The 12822-nt window shown below is 59.5% G+C and overlaps 3 protein-coding genes across 5 annotated transcripts in view; 2 read left to right on the forward strand and 1 right to left on the reverse strand.

The window, feature by feature from the left end:
- The first annotated feature begins 82 nt into the window (after nt 1–82).
- Pcyt2 (phosphate cytidylyltransferase 2, ethanolamine) lies at nt 83–6422 on the forward strand. Of its 3 annotated transcripts, none has more exons than XM_013033120.1 (13): nt 83–101; nt 1499–1587; nt 2050–2211; nt 2572–2638; nt 3366–3450; nt 3592–3636; nt 4229–4367; nt 4709–4791; nt 5013–5090; nt 5275–5340; nt 5418–5483; nt 5623–5711; nt 5792–6422. In XM_013033120.1, exons 2-13 carry the CDS (start codon nt 1506–1508, stop codon nt 5892–5894), a joined length of 1065 nt encoding a protein of 354 aa, XP_012888574.1. In that variant the 5' UTR covers nt 83–101; nt 1499–1505; the 3' UTR covers nt 5895–6422. The 3 variants fall into 3 exon arrangements, with proteins under 3 accessions (XP_012888574.1, XP_012888575.1, XP_012888573.1); XM_013033119.1 differs by lacking the exon at nt 83–101 and adding an exon at nt 147–191; XM_013033121.1 differs by lacking the exons at nt 83–101; nt 5623–5711; nt 5792–6422 and adding an exon at nt 132–191 and having other exon boundaries at nt 5013–5139; nt 5418–5484.
- A 1285-nt stretch (nt 6423–7707) lies between these two features.
- On the reverse strand, nt 7708–12742 carry Anapc11 (anaphase promoting complex subunit 11). The gene is made up of 2 exons (XM_013033128.1): nt 12611–12742; nt 7708–7927 (listed from the first exon to the last, which is right to left on the reverse strand). Exons 1-2 carry the CDS (start codon nt 12717–12719, stop codon nt 7782–7784), a joined length of 255 nt encoding a protein of 84 aa, XP_012888582.1. The 5' UTR covers nt 12720–12742; the 3' UTR covers nt 7708–7781.
- The window catches only part of Alyref (Aly/REF export factor), a 3660-nt gene continuing 3555 nt past the window's right edge, over nt 12718–12822 (forward strand). The window contains exon 1 of the mRNA XM_013033098.1: nt 12718–12756. Within this exon, the coding sequence (XP_012888552.1) occupies nt 12718–12756 (39 nt within the window). The remainder of the gene's footprint in view (nt 12757–12822) is intronic.

Below are 12822 nucleotides of genomic sequence, written 5' to 3' on the forward strand. Positions count from 1 at the left end.
CGCGGGCCCGGCCTGCGGCGGCCTCCGCGAGCCGGCGGCCCGGGGTCAGCGGAGGGGTCAGTCCGGGGACTGCTTTGAGAAAAGTTTGGCGCTGTCAACAAGTAGGTGGAGGCTGGCCTTCCTGGTGGCTCGCCGCCCCGTGCCCTGCGGTTGGAGCTGCTGGAAATGGGGGGTACCGGGTCTGAGCGAAGGTTCGAGAAACGCACAAGGTTGCCCTGTTTTGCACCTCTGGTTTCGGCTTCGTGTCCGTGGACTCTGACCCTCGGTCTAGCCGGGGCCGCCCTCCTGTCGTGTCCTCCCGGTCCAACCCCAGAGCAAGCCTCCCCGGTGGGCACGGACTCTGGCCAGACCTTGGGGCCTGAACCTTTTAACCCACCCCATTCCTCTGCGAGGAGGTGGGGAGGGCGGGTGGCTATGCTGAGGGGAGACTGAGGCTGCCCTTGGGCCATCTGACCCCATCCTGGGAAAGGAGGGTGAGCTCCGAAGGAAGCAGAGCAGAGCCTGGGGCCCAGCCCTGGCAGCTCCCATCCTAGCAGAGGGCACCCAGGGCTCAGGGCTGGTTGTGTAGCTGCGCTGCGTAGCCTGGGGCTTGAAGCTCACTCATAACCAGACCAGAACTTGAGGGTTATACACGCTTTAGAACCATGACAGAGGCCATTATTCACCCGGGAGCTAAGACAGGCTGCAGGAAGAGAAGGATTTTCAAACCAGTGATTCCTTGCTCTTTGGTTTTACTTTTGGTTTGGTGTCAGCCCGAAGGACTGCCAACTTGTATTAGGATAGTACCCAATCTGGCCCCAAGCCAAAACTGACTTTTTGTTGTAAAACTTGAGATGACAGCTGAGCACCCATGGCTCATACCTGTCATCCTAGCTACTCTGGAGGCTGAGATCTGAGGATCGTGGCTCAAAGCCAGCCCAGGCAAGAAAGTTCTCAAGACTCCAATAAACCACTAAAAAACTGGAAGTGGCGCTGTAGCTCAAGCTGTAGAGCGCTTGCCCTGAGCTGAAGAGCTGAGGATAGCACCCAAGCCCAGAGTTCAAGCCCCATAACCACCACCACCACCAAGAACAACAACAAAAACCAACCAAACAAACAAAAAACTTGAAACGATTTGCCTATACCAGTTTTCATTTGGGAAGGGGAGGGGGCAGGCCGAGGGACAGCCCAAGGCTTGGGAAAGGGACACCCGGCAAACAGTGGGCAGGTTTGTCCTGGAGTTTGCCAGTCCCCCGGACCTTACCTGGCCTTGTTCCTGCACCAGCACCCTTGCTGTTCTGGCACAGACAGCGTCATGTCCCAAGGTGCAGGTCCAGGGACAGGGGTGTGAATGGCTGAGTACCCACCTCCCACTGTGGGCCCAGGTTCCACAGATTTAGAGCAATTTCCAGCAGTGGTTTCTCAGCATTCACTAAGGAGTCCTTGGAAGAGAAAATCTGTGCCCCACCCCCCAGAACCCCCTTGTCCCTACTCTTCCAACTGCTGTCTGTCCTCACAGCTATGACATGGTTCATTACGGTCACTCAAACCAGCTGCGCCAGGCTCGGGCCATGGGTGACTACCTCATCGTGGGCGTGCACACTGATGGTAAGGTGTGGGCCACTACCCCACGCTGTAACCAGACTAACCTTCCCAACTGGCCAGAAGCCTGGTCAGAACTGGGGGGGGGGGAGGGGCAGCCCTGGGCCTCCTCCCCGGAATGCACCTGTGAACGGGAGACTAGCAAGCTCCATTTATCCTGGCCCCAGCTGAAGATGTCCCCCTCTAGAGAGCAAGCTAGAGACGAGGGCCAGGTCATTGCCAGCCCCAGCCCCTCACCCCTCATCCCTGACCCCTGCCTAGAGCCTAAAAAGATGGAATGTCTTGCTTGGTAAAGGACCCTCAGTGCACAAGCTGGCCGCAGGACAGCAGTGGCCACTCACATATGGGCTGAGGCCCCGCAAGCAGGGCAGGTGGCCCCACACCCTCTCAGTGCATGGAAAGGGCTCCTGAGCAAGATGCCAGGGAGCCGGAGGTCACCTGTCCTGTCCTTGTTTTCTCTGGCTCCAGAGGAGATTGCCAAGCACAAAGGACCCCCAGTGTTCACCCAGGAGGAGAGGTACAAGATGGTGCAGGCCATCAAGTGGGTGGACGAGGTGGTGCCCGCTGCGCCCTATGTCACCACGCTGGAGACGCTGGACAAGCACAACTGTGACTTCTGTGTCCATGGCAGTGAGTGGGCGGGTCCCGGGAACCTCGGGGGCGGGGGGGGGGGTAGCCCTCCTGGCCCTGAGGGCTCAGGTCTAAGAAAGCTCGGGTTGTTCCCTAGGAATGGAGGCACAAACACTAAACACTAGGATGAGGTGGGGACTAGAAGGGTTTGGGGCCCTGGGGGGCGGTTCTGGGGTCCCACTTGAGCCAGGCATGGCAGTCCACACCTTATTTTAGCACTCAAGTGGCAGAGACGTGAGGATCAGAACAGCCGGGCTAGATGGGAAGACCCTGTGTGAGAAACAAACCCAGCAAATACCTTTTGTGTGTGTGCGCGTGCGTGTGTGTGTGTGTGTGCGCGCGCGCACGTGTCACCCCTAGATGACATCACATTGACTGTTGATGGCCGAGACACCTATGAGGAGGTGAAACAGGCTGGGAGGTACAGGTAAGCTCCTAGCTGGCCTGACACTTCAGGAGCTGGTCTTGAGTTCCCTCCTAGCTCTACTGCATTGGGATTGTACGGGAGGGCTGGGGAGGGGACTCAGTGGTAGAGTCTCGCCTGGCATGCATGAAGCCCTGGGTTCCATTCCAAAGTACCACAGACAGAAAAGTCAGAAGTGGTGCTAGCCTTGAGGCCCTGAGTTCAAGCCCCAGGTCTCGGGGGGGGGGGGGGGGGAGATTGTAAGGGAGATACATCTGGGCCAGGTCTGGAGCCTCCAGGGAGGATCTTGCTGTGGCACTGGCTGTGTGGCTGGCCTCAGGGCTTCAGAGTAGTGCCAAGTGAGCATGGTGGTGCCCCGCCCCAGAAGCTGGCTTTATGTTAATTAGCTGTGATTTAAAGGGCCAGCCGTGGCTAGGTTCCTGCATGGGATGGTGCATCCCAAATCCCCTTGGTGTGAGCTCACCAGTGGGCACCACAGCAGACTGGGGTCAGGGCTGCTGTGCCCACACCCGACCACTGCACACATGGGCTCAGCCATGCCCTTGATGCTTTGCTCAGGCCATTTGCTTTTTGCTGATAAAATGTTAATGCTTCCTCTATGCTCCCAGTTGGATTTGCTGGGGGGCGGGGGCGGGGCAGGGCTAGGGTCGCGTCCCTCAGATGGGTCTGCAGTAGGCAAGCCTGGTAAGTGTCTGGGACAAGAGCCCACCAACCCCACCTCTGCCCCCAGAGAGTGCAAGCGCACCCAGGGTGTGTCCACCACAGACCTCGTAGGCCGCATGCTGCTGGTGACCAAGGCCCACCACAGCGGCCAGGTGAGTGCCGGCCCCGGCAGGGGGGTGGGGGGGGAGGGAGAGGGAGGGAGCTCCTCCCACCCAGGGCCCCCTGTCTGCCTGCCCTCCCCACCCATTCTGGGGACGGGACGAGCCCCCTCAGCCCTGTGCCCTTGTGTGCAGGAGATGTCCTCCGAGTACCGGGAGTATGCGGACAGTTTTGGCAAGGTGAGTGGGCCTGGCTGGCCGTGTGGTGACCTGCAGGCTTTCCTCCTGGCCTCTTGGGAGAAGTTGGGCCCCCCTCCTCCCTTCCCGGTGCTGCCCAGGTCGTGGCTGAGTCGGCGGGCTCAGCCTGCTGGTGGAAGCTGGGAGGGAAGACAGGCAAGAGATGGCCATTCACTGCGGCCATGTCCTAGAGGGGTAGCAGGGACTGCCCAGGACCAGGTGGCCTCTAACCAAGCAGCTTGGCCCTCTCTGCACCTGCCGGGGACCCACTTCCCCCGGAAGTCTCCTTCCAGGTGATCAGATGGTGGTCTCGGGGTGCCAGGTCCCCCACAGGTCTGCCTGCTGGCCGTGTCTCTGTGCCTGCTGCTGGTGGGCTGGCAGGCTGAGCTGGTGCTGGCTGCAGCACAGAGCCCCAGTCCCGCAGCCGCAGTGACAGCCTGGGCTGGCCACCTGTGTTTCCCGCCGGCCCCAGGTGCCTGGGTGGACGTGGCCTGCTGCGCACCACCCCTGCACACGCTCCTGCTACCCACACGTGGTGCACAGGAGCATGCTCGCGAGATTTCTACGCTGACCTGCTCCCTCTCTTGGCTGACAGTGCCCGGGGGGGCGGGACCCCTGGACAGGGGTGTCCCAGTTTCTGCAGACGTCCCAGAAGATCATCCAGTTTGCTTCCGGGAAGGAGCCTCAGCCCGGGGAGACTGTCATTTATGTGGCGGGCGCCTTTGACCTGTTCCGTATCCTTTTCCCGGCTTTCCATCCTCCACCCATGCCAGAGGTCCTTGGCCACAGACCCTCGGGTCTCTGGGGCCGGGCCTGTGGCGGGCCCATGGGTGCCAGCCTGGGGAGGGGGGAGCCCTGACTTTCCAGTCCATTGCTGTGTGTCTGTTGTTTTGCTTTTCTCCACCCCTCCCACCCCTCTCCTCTCCACCTCGCGTGTGCTCTGCCCTAATCAGACAGTTTCCCTGTGTAGTTCAGACTAGCCTTGAATCAGATCCTCCTGCTCAAACCTCCTCAGTGCTAAGACTGCAGGCATGTACCACCACACCCAGAGTTGCTGCTCCTTAACTGGACACAGACATTGGGCACGTGGACTTCCTAGAGAAAGTGTACCGCCTGGCAGAAAGGCCCTATGTCATCGCTGGCCTCCACTTTGACCAGGTCTCTGCTCTGCCCGGCTCCCCAGCATTTCTGGTGGTTGGCAGGCTATCAGAGCCCTTGGGGAGGCTTTGAGGGGCCAGCGAATCCCTGGAGGAATGAGACTCCAGATGCCTGGAGAAGATGCTGGGCAGGCCCAGGAGCCAAGGGCCATCCTGGTGGCGGGGAGGACGGGGCCTCGCTCCCCCCGTGCTCCAGAGGAGCTGACCCCGCTCTGGCCCTAGGAAGTGAACCGCTACAAAGGCAAGAACTACCCCATAATGACCCTGCACGAGCGGACCCTGAGCGTGCTGGCCTGCAGGGTGAGCAAGGGCGGCGGCCGGCCTCACCTCCCGAGGCTTCCCCGACCAGGTGTGGGTGCTGCCCAGCCTAGTTGGTAAAGTGGTTGGGCTGCCTGGGTGTCGCCGCCCCATAGGGACCCAGCCCCACACCTCTGAGCGCCGAGCCCCGTAGCCAGAGCCATGAGCCTCTGTGCTGTTTCCACAGTACGTGTCGGAGGTGGTGATTGGGGCTCCATACTCTGTCACGGCTGAGCTCTTGGGTCACTTCAAGGTGAGAGGCTCCCCAGGAGGGGAGGGGAGGGGAGGGAAGGGGAGGGCGCCTGACTTCCTTCCTCGCTCCCTTCCCAGGTGGACCTGGTGTGTCATGGCAAGACGGAAGTTGTGCCTGACAGGGACGGCTCTGACCCCTACCAGGTGGGTGGCCCTGGCTCCCGCCACTCACCGGCGCCCTTGGCTGCCCCAGGGACAAGGACAGGCACATGGTGCTGGCTCCCTCTGGGGCAGCAGGCCTGTGCGGCCCTGGTCCTCACTGCACCTCCCCTCGAGCCTCTAGGAGCCCAAGAGAAGAGGCATCTTCCGCCAGATGGACAGCGGCAGCGACCTCACCACAGACCTCATTGTGCAGAGGATCATCAAGAACAGGTAACACACCCCACCGCCCGCTGCCCGCTGGCCTGGCTGTGGCCCCTCCTGCAGCTCTGATGGCAACCCGGGGCCTCCAGGTTAGAGTATGAGGCGCGCAACCAGAAGAAAGAAGCCAAGGAGCTGGCCTTCCTGGAGGCCAGGAGGCAGCAGGAGGCACAGCCCGCCGCAGAGAACGCGTAGGCCTCACCGGAGGACTTACCTGGCGCACGGGCACCCGGGGCCACCCCGTTCTGCCTCTGCCTCTCAGTTGGGTTCACGGGGTTCTCATGGGAGTGGCGGTGCCACGTCTCCCGGGCCTGGCTCCTGTGCGGCCAGCCCATCTGCCTGCAAGGCGCCCAGGCCTGTCCAGCCCCTTGGTGCAGCCCAGAAGGCCGGACCAGCAGAGGGCGCTGCCACGCCAGGGGCTCATGGAGGCCGCTTCCGTCCATCGGTGCCCTGCCGCTCCCTGTGGTGAACATGGACACCTGTCCCGCCCGCCCGGCTGCAGGAGGCGCAGAGGAGGTGGTTGTGGAGCTGGGGTGTGGGCTGCTCCGCGGGGCCTGGCCCACCGGGGGCAGGTCCTGGCACCTCATGCCTGGCTCTGGGGAGATGCACGTGCCCGGCTGCCGGGCCTGCCGGCTGCCCTGTCCTCAGACCTCCACCTCCATTCTGCACCTCCGTGGCTGGTGTGAGTCTCTGGGCCACCGAATAAAGCTTGACGGGAAGTGCTGTGTGAGACCCAGCCCGGCAGGATGCAGGGCGACCCCGTGTGCCCGCCATAAGGGCCCATGATACGTGGAGTCTGTCCCGCCCCTCAGTGGGAGCTGGGGACTGGCTGGCTGCCCTGAGCCCCAGGGCCCGAGGGCGCCCCGCCCAGGCCCCCAGCTCTGAGCCGGAGCAGCAGCAGCCTGGGGACAAAGGGGCTCCTGACCAGAGGCCCTGCAGCCTGCGGTGCAGCCCCCGCTTGCGCCCCCAGGAAGGCTACTGCTGGCCTGGTCCTCCGGAGGGAGAGCCAGAAGGCCAAACCCCAAAGCAGGCCCTGCCCCACTGCACTCCTGGGGCCGAGTCGGCAGGTCCTGAGGCCTGTAGTGTCACCTGGGTGCACGGAGGGTCAGAGGCTTTGGACACCGGAGGGAGCCAGGGCCTAGAACATCACCCAGATGCCCTTCCTTCCCTGGGTGGGGGAGCGGGGAGGGCGAAGTGAGCCTCTGCTTGCCTGGGTAGGAGGCCGGGGCGCCACAAGTCTGCACAGGCTTCCCAAGTACCTCAGAGGAGGCAGGTGGCGGGCGAAGTATGTAAATAGGGGGTGCACACGTGCCCAGTGCAAACTTGCCAAGGCTCAGGATGGGGAAGGCGACAGCTGAGGATAACCCAGGGACACACTCGCAAGGAATCTGGGTTGAGGGTTCCAAGGTGCGCTGTGCAGGCAAGGCCTTCATGGGCACGAGGAAAGCTGAGCTGCTGGGAGGAGCTGCCACAGAGGCGGGATCACCCCAGGGGCAGGCTGGCGTGGGGCAGGCCAGGCTGGGGCCTCAGGGTGGACCCTGCCTGTCAGCCCATCAACTCGACGTGTGTGAACAGTCGGGTGTGGCAGGGGCAGCCCTCGGGCACAGCTCTGTGAGCCCCTGTACAGAGGGGGCTGGAGGCCCTGGTCTGCGCCAGGGCTGACATCCCCAGACCTGGGCCACCACTCCCGCAGTAGTGCCCCGGCCCAGCATGGGCTGCCCTCTCTACCATCCCCATGGCAAGGCCCCATGCTGGCGCTGGAGGACAGGCCGGACCTCTGGAGTCCATCTGGGCAGCCACCAGCAGTGCCCAGCTAGCTGGGCCTCCACCAGGAGAGATGGGCTGGCTGATGGCCAAGCCCTGTCCTCCACTGCTACAGACACAGCCGGGGCACCTGTCTGGCCAGGCTCTTGTCTGATCTCGTGGTGACCCAGAATTCCATTATAAATATGTGCGAGTTTTCACACCAAAACACACTTTCGCTAATATACCAAAAACACAGGCTCCAGACTTCTGGGAGTTTTACTTTATTGAATAGAAACTTGGCCGCCGGGCGGTGTCAGCACGGGCGGGCGGGCTCGCTCACTCCTTGAACTTCCACTCCTGGCGGCACATGGGGCAGTGCTGCTGCACCTGCTGCGCGTTGAGCCACTTGAGGATGCAGTGCATGTGGAAGCAGTGCGAGCACTGGCCCCACACCAGCGGGCAGTCGTCTCCCGGGACCTTACCTGCGGGCGGGGGGGGCATCAGGCCACCGGCTGGATCCAGGGCTGACCACCCCACAAAGCACCGCAGGTGGTAAGCCAAGGTGGTGGAAGCCTCCAGCACTCAGCCCGGAGAGGCAGAAAAAAGGCCCCTCCCAGGCCCCAGGCCTGTCTCCACACCTGGCCCAGAGGGGCAGGTGGGAGAGGGTGAGGACCCGTCCCTAACAGCAGGACCCAGGTCTGGGCCAGCCAACTCTCTCCCACCTCCAGCAGGGCACAGGCTGCAGGCATCCAGTCCACCCCAGGGCCCACCCCGGGGCCTGACATGGCTGATTCCATTCACAGGGTGCAGCGAAGTAGGGGAAAGTCCCAGTCCTGATCAAGAGCAACGATGATCCCTAATTTCTTTCTATTTTTTGTTGGCTGTGGGTCTTGAACTCTGGGCCTGAGCGCTGTCCCGTCCCTCAACTCTTCAGCTCAAGGTGAGCGCTATACCACTTGAGCCACAGCACCACTTCTGGCTTTCTAGTGGCTTATTGGAAATAAGAGTCTCACAGACTTTCCAGCCCGATCCTCAGATGTCAGCCTCCTGAGTAGTTAGGATGACAGGCATGAGCCACTGGCACCTGGCGTGATTCCTAATTTCTGCGCATCTGAAGCACCCTTCCGAGGAGCTTGTTTGAGCAGCACAGAAAAAAAATACCTCTGGGTCCTGTTTCTATCGGGGTTAGGCTGACTGGCACCAAGGGGCTAGCTCTATCTGCTTCCAACCTGTCCTGGAGCGCCAACCCCCAGACACCTCCCTCCTCAGAGGGTCTTTCCACCTTCAGCAGAGCCCTGCTTAAAATCACCCCTTCCCAGTGAGCATGAAGCTGGGGGGCCCTGGAAGGGGCACTCAGCCTGTCCACCAGCAGGAAGCTGGTGTGGCCCTGGGTCTACGTCACGCAAGGATGGGCTAGTGTCTTGATGAGGCTATTTTAAAATTAAAACACCCCTCGGCTGGGAAGGTGGCTCAGTGGTAGAGCACTTGCCTTGCATGCCTGAGGCCCTGGGTTCAATTCCTCAGCACCACATAAGCAAAAAGAAAAAAGCCGGAAGTAGTGCTGTGGCTCCAGTGGTAGAGTGCTCGCCTTGAGCTGAAGAGCTGAGGGACAGCGCCCAGGCCCAGAGTTCAGGCCCCACAACCAGCAAAAAAAAAGAAAATAACCACCAGGAAGCTGGGCACCAGTGGCTCACACCTGTAATCCTAGCTACTCAGGAGGCTGAGATCTGAGGATCATGGTTTAAGGCCAGCCCTGGCAGGCAAGTCTGAGACTCATCTCCAATAAAGCACTAGAAAACTGAAAGTGGCGTTGTGGCTCAAGTGGTAGAGCACTCGCCTTGAGTTGAAGAGCTGAGGGACAGCGCCCAAGCCCAGAGTTCAGGCCCCACGACCAGACTCCCCCCCAAAAAAAAAAAAACACCCCTTAACAGGACTGTTTTACCCAAAGGCCCTTTGGGAAGACTTAACCTTGGTAACTTGGGTTCACATGTTGAACATGTTCAATTAAAAAATTAGGGCTATGCCAGGTGCCGATGGCTCACGCCTGTAATCCTAGCTACTCAGGAGGCTGAGATCTAAGGATTGTGGTTCAAAGCCAGCTCGGGCAGGAGAGACCATGAGACTCATCTCCCATAAACCACTAGAAACGAAGTGGCGCTGTGGCTCAAGCAATAGAGCGCTCACCTTGAGCTGAAGAGCACAGGGACAGCACCCAAGGCCAGAGTTTAAGCCCCACGACCAACCAAAAAAAAAACCACACACATACACAAAAAAATCTAGGAGTTCTTAATCTGCCAGAAGGTACATCAGACCTGTCAAACACGCACATTAAAACACTCATTCTAGCAAAGCCCGGGTAGCTCGCACCTTAATTCTAGCTACATAGGGGACTGGGACCTGAGGATCATGGTTCAAAGCCAACCCAGGGAAGGAAAGTCTGTGACTCTTATCTCCAATAAGCCATTCAGAAAAAAACGGAAATAAAATTGTGGCTGGTAGAGCACTAGCCTTGAGCAAAAGCAGCTCAGGGCCAGTGCCCAGGCCCTGAGTTCAAGCCCGGCACCAAGAAAAAGAAAAAAAAAGGCTTTTGAGAGCTGCTCAAGGCCAAGAGCTTGAAAGCTGCTTTAAGTTCTCGCCCTCAAGATGGTTTTTTGGTTGTTGTTTTTTGTTTGTGCCGGTCGTAGGGTTTGAAACCCAGGGCCTGGGCGCTGTCCCTGAGATTTTTACTCAAGGCTAGTGTTCTACTATGAGTTACAGCTGCACTTCCAGCTTTTTGGTGGTTAACTGGAGATAAAAGCCTCACACTTGACGGCCTGTGCTGACCAGACGTCGACCCTCAGGTCTCGCCATGAGTAGCTAGGATTACAGAAAGGAGCCGTGGGTGCCCTATCTTCGTAGCATCTTTAAGAGTGATTTATTATTTTGCCAGTCCTGGGGCTTGGGCTCAGGGCCTGGGCTCTGTTCCTGAGCCTTTCTATACTCAAGGCTAGCACTCTACCACGTGAGCCACAGTGCTACTTCTGAGTTATTGAGTAACTTATTGGAGCAAGAGTCTCATGGACTTTCCTGCCAGATTGGCTTCAAACCACTGTAATCCTCAAATCTCAGCCTCCTGAGTAGCCAGGATTACAGGTATAAACCACTGGCTCTGACTTGAGTGATGTGATCTGTGTGCGTGGCTGTTACTGGGGCTTGAACTCAGGGCTTGTACTCTTGCTTAGCTTTTTAGTTCAAGCTACCATTTGAGCTATACCTCCATTTCAGACTTTTTGCTGGTTAATTAGAACTAAAACTGAGTTTGATTATAGGTGCTAGGCTTTAAGAGTGGTTTAGGAGGGATTAAATAAAACTAGACCTGGACTGGTCTCTAACCTTGAATGCTATAGGTAAAACCTAAGGAAGCCAAGTCAATACTCTTTTGTGCATGATTCTGTGAGTCGTGAAGGAGCTGGGCACGCTACTTGAAAATTTTCACTCAAGGTTTTAACTTTACTACTTGGGCCCCAGTGCAGTTCTGACTTTTTCTGGTGGCTCATTGGAGGTAAGAGTCTTCAACTCAAGGCTAGCGCTCTACCACTTGAGCCACAGTGCCACTTCCAGCTTTTTTTCTTTTCGCTTATGTGGTGCTGAGGAATCGAACCCAGGGCCTCAGGCATGCAAGGCAAGTGCTCTACCACTGAGCTACCTTCCCAGCCCCCTTTTTCTTTCTTTTTTGGTAGTACCAGGGATTTAACTCAAGGCCCAGTGTGGTTCCTTAGCAAATACTCTGGCATTGACATTTGAGCCACACCTTAAACCTATCAAAGATTTAACACATCCCCACCCATTTCATTTCACCTGGTTGGATTAAGGCCTGGGCAGTAAAATTTCTTTTCAGCCCAGGGAGTGTAAAAATCAAGCACAAACTCATCTCATCCTTCAGGTGACTGGAAGGTCCTAACTTTGAGGCCAGCCTGGGCTATACAGTGAGAACCTGTCCTTTCCCCCAAAAAAACCTGGCACTGACAGATCACACTTCCTACTCAACAGGCTGAGATCTGATTGTTGTTTGAAACCAACAGGCAGGAAAGTGTGAAACTATCTCCAACTAACCAACAAACAGCCAGAAGTGGTGCTGTGGCTCAAGGGATAGAGACTTGCCTTCAGCAAAAGCAGCTCTGGGACAGTGCCCGAGCACTGAGTCCAAGCCCTAGGGCTGGCAAAAGGAAAAAAAAGAACTGGAAGTAGCACTGTGGCTGAAGTGGTAGAGTGCTACCACTTAAGTGAGTGGGTGAGCACAAAGAAGACTCAGGGACAGCCACCGACAAAAGAGTGAAAAACAAACCAAAAAACCTCTCAGGAACAGTGCCCAGAGTTCAAGCCCCAGAATCAGCACCAAAATATAAAAAAAAAAAAAATTAAAACAAAAAATGTATGTGAAACCACACACAGGTACCAGAGCCTGAACCCCGCCTCAGGCTCTCTAGGTCAGTCCTGGCTTCTTGGCCTGGCTCTGAACCGGCTTCCGAGCGGCTGGGCTAGGAGTCGGCTGCACCCACTGAGACCAGTGTTTTTCTAAAGTTTTCGCGGGGCAGAGCTGACCTGCCTCAGTCTCCCCAGGGGGGCCGTGCGGCGCCCCTGGGCCTCTGTGATTGCGGGGTGCCGAGGACTCGAACCCCGGACTCCCAGCCGCCCCCACCCTGGCGGGTGTTCTCCGGGAAAGGGCGGTAGACCCTTCGCCCGGTGAGAGACTGGAGGGGCGGCGGGCCGGGCAGGGGTCCCGAGGCCCGGGCAGGGTCCGAGCAAGGGCCCCAGGCAGGGTCTGGGCAGGGGTCCCGAGGCCCGGGCAGGGTCCGAGCAAGGGCCCCAGGCAGGGTCTGGGCAGGGGTCCCGAGGCCCGGGCAGGGTCCGGGTAGGGTCGCGGGCAGGGCCCCGGGCAGGGTCTGGGCAGGGGTCCCGAGGCCCCGGGCAGGGTCTGGGCAGGGGTCCCGAGGCCCCGGGCGGGGTCTGGGCAGGGGTCCCGAGGCCCGGGCAGGGTCTGGGCAGGGGTCCCGAGGCCCGGGCAGGGGTCCCGAGGCCCGGGCAGGGTCCGGGTAGGGTCGCGGGCAGGGCCGCGGGCAGGGTCTGGGCAGGGGTCCCGAGGCCCGGGTAGGGCCCCGGGCAGGGGACCCGCGTGGGTCACTCACAGTCCGGGCAGCAGCCGTTGAAGGCCATCCTGCAGATGCCGCAGTTCTCGTCGTTGGCCACCCACAGCCAGGTGGCCACGCCGTTCCAGCACTTGATCTTCACCTTCATGGCGCCGGGGCCTGCGGGAGGAGCACAGCCCGCTGCAGCGCGGTCCGGGGGCGACGCCTCGGGGACCCGGGGACGCCGCCCCACTCCCGGGGGGCCGGGGCTA

The sequence above is a fragment of the Dipodomys ordii genome, unplaced genomic scaffold (genome assembly GCF_000151885.1).
Source record: "Dipodomys ordii isolate 6190 unplaced genomic scaffold, Dord_2.0 Scaffold163, whole genome shotgun sequence".
Classification (NCBI taxonomy): Eukaryota; Metazoa; Chordata; class Mammalia; order Rodentia; family Heteromyidae; genus Dipodomys; species Dipodomys ordii.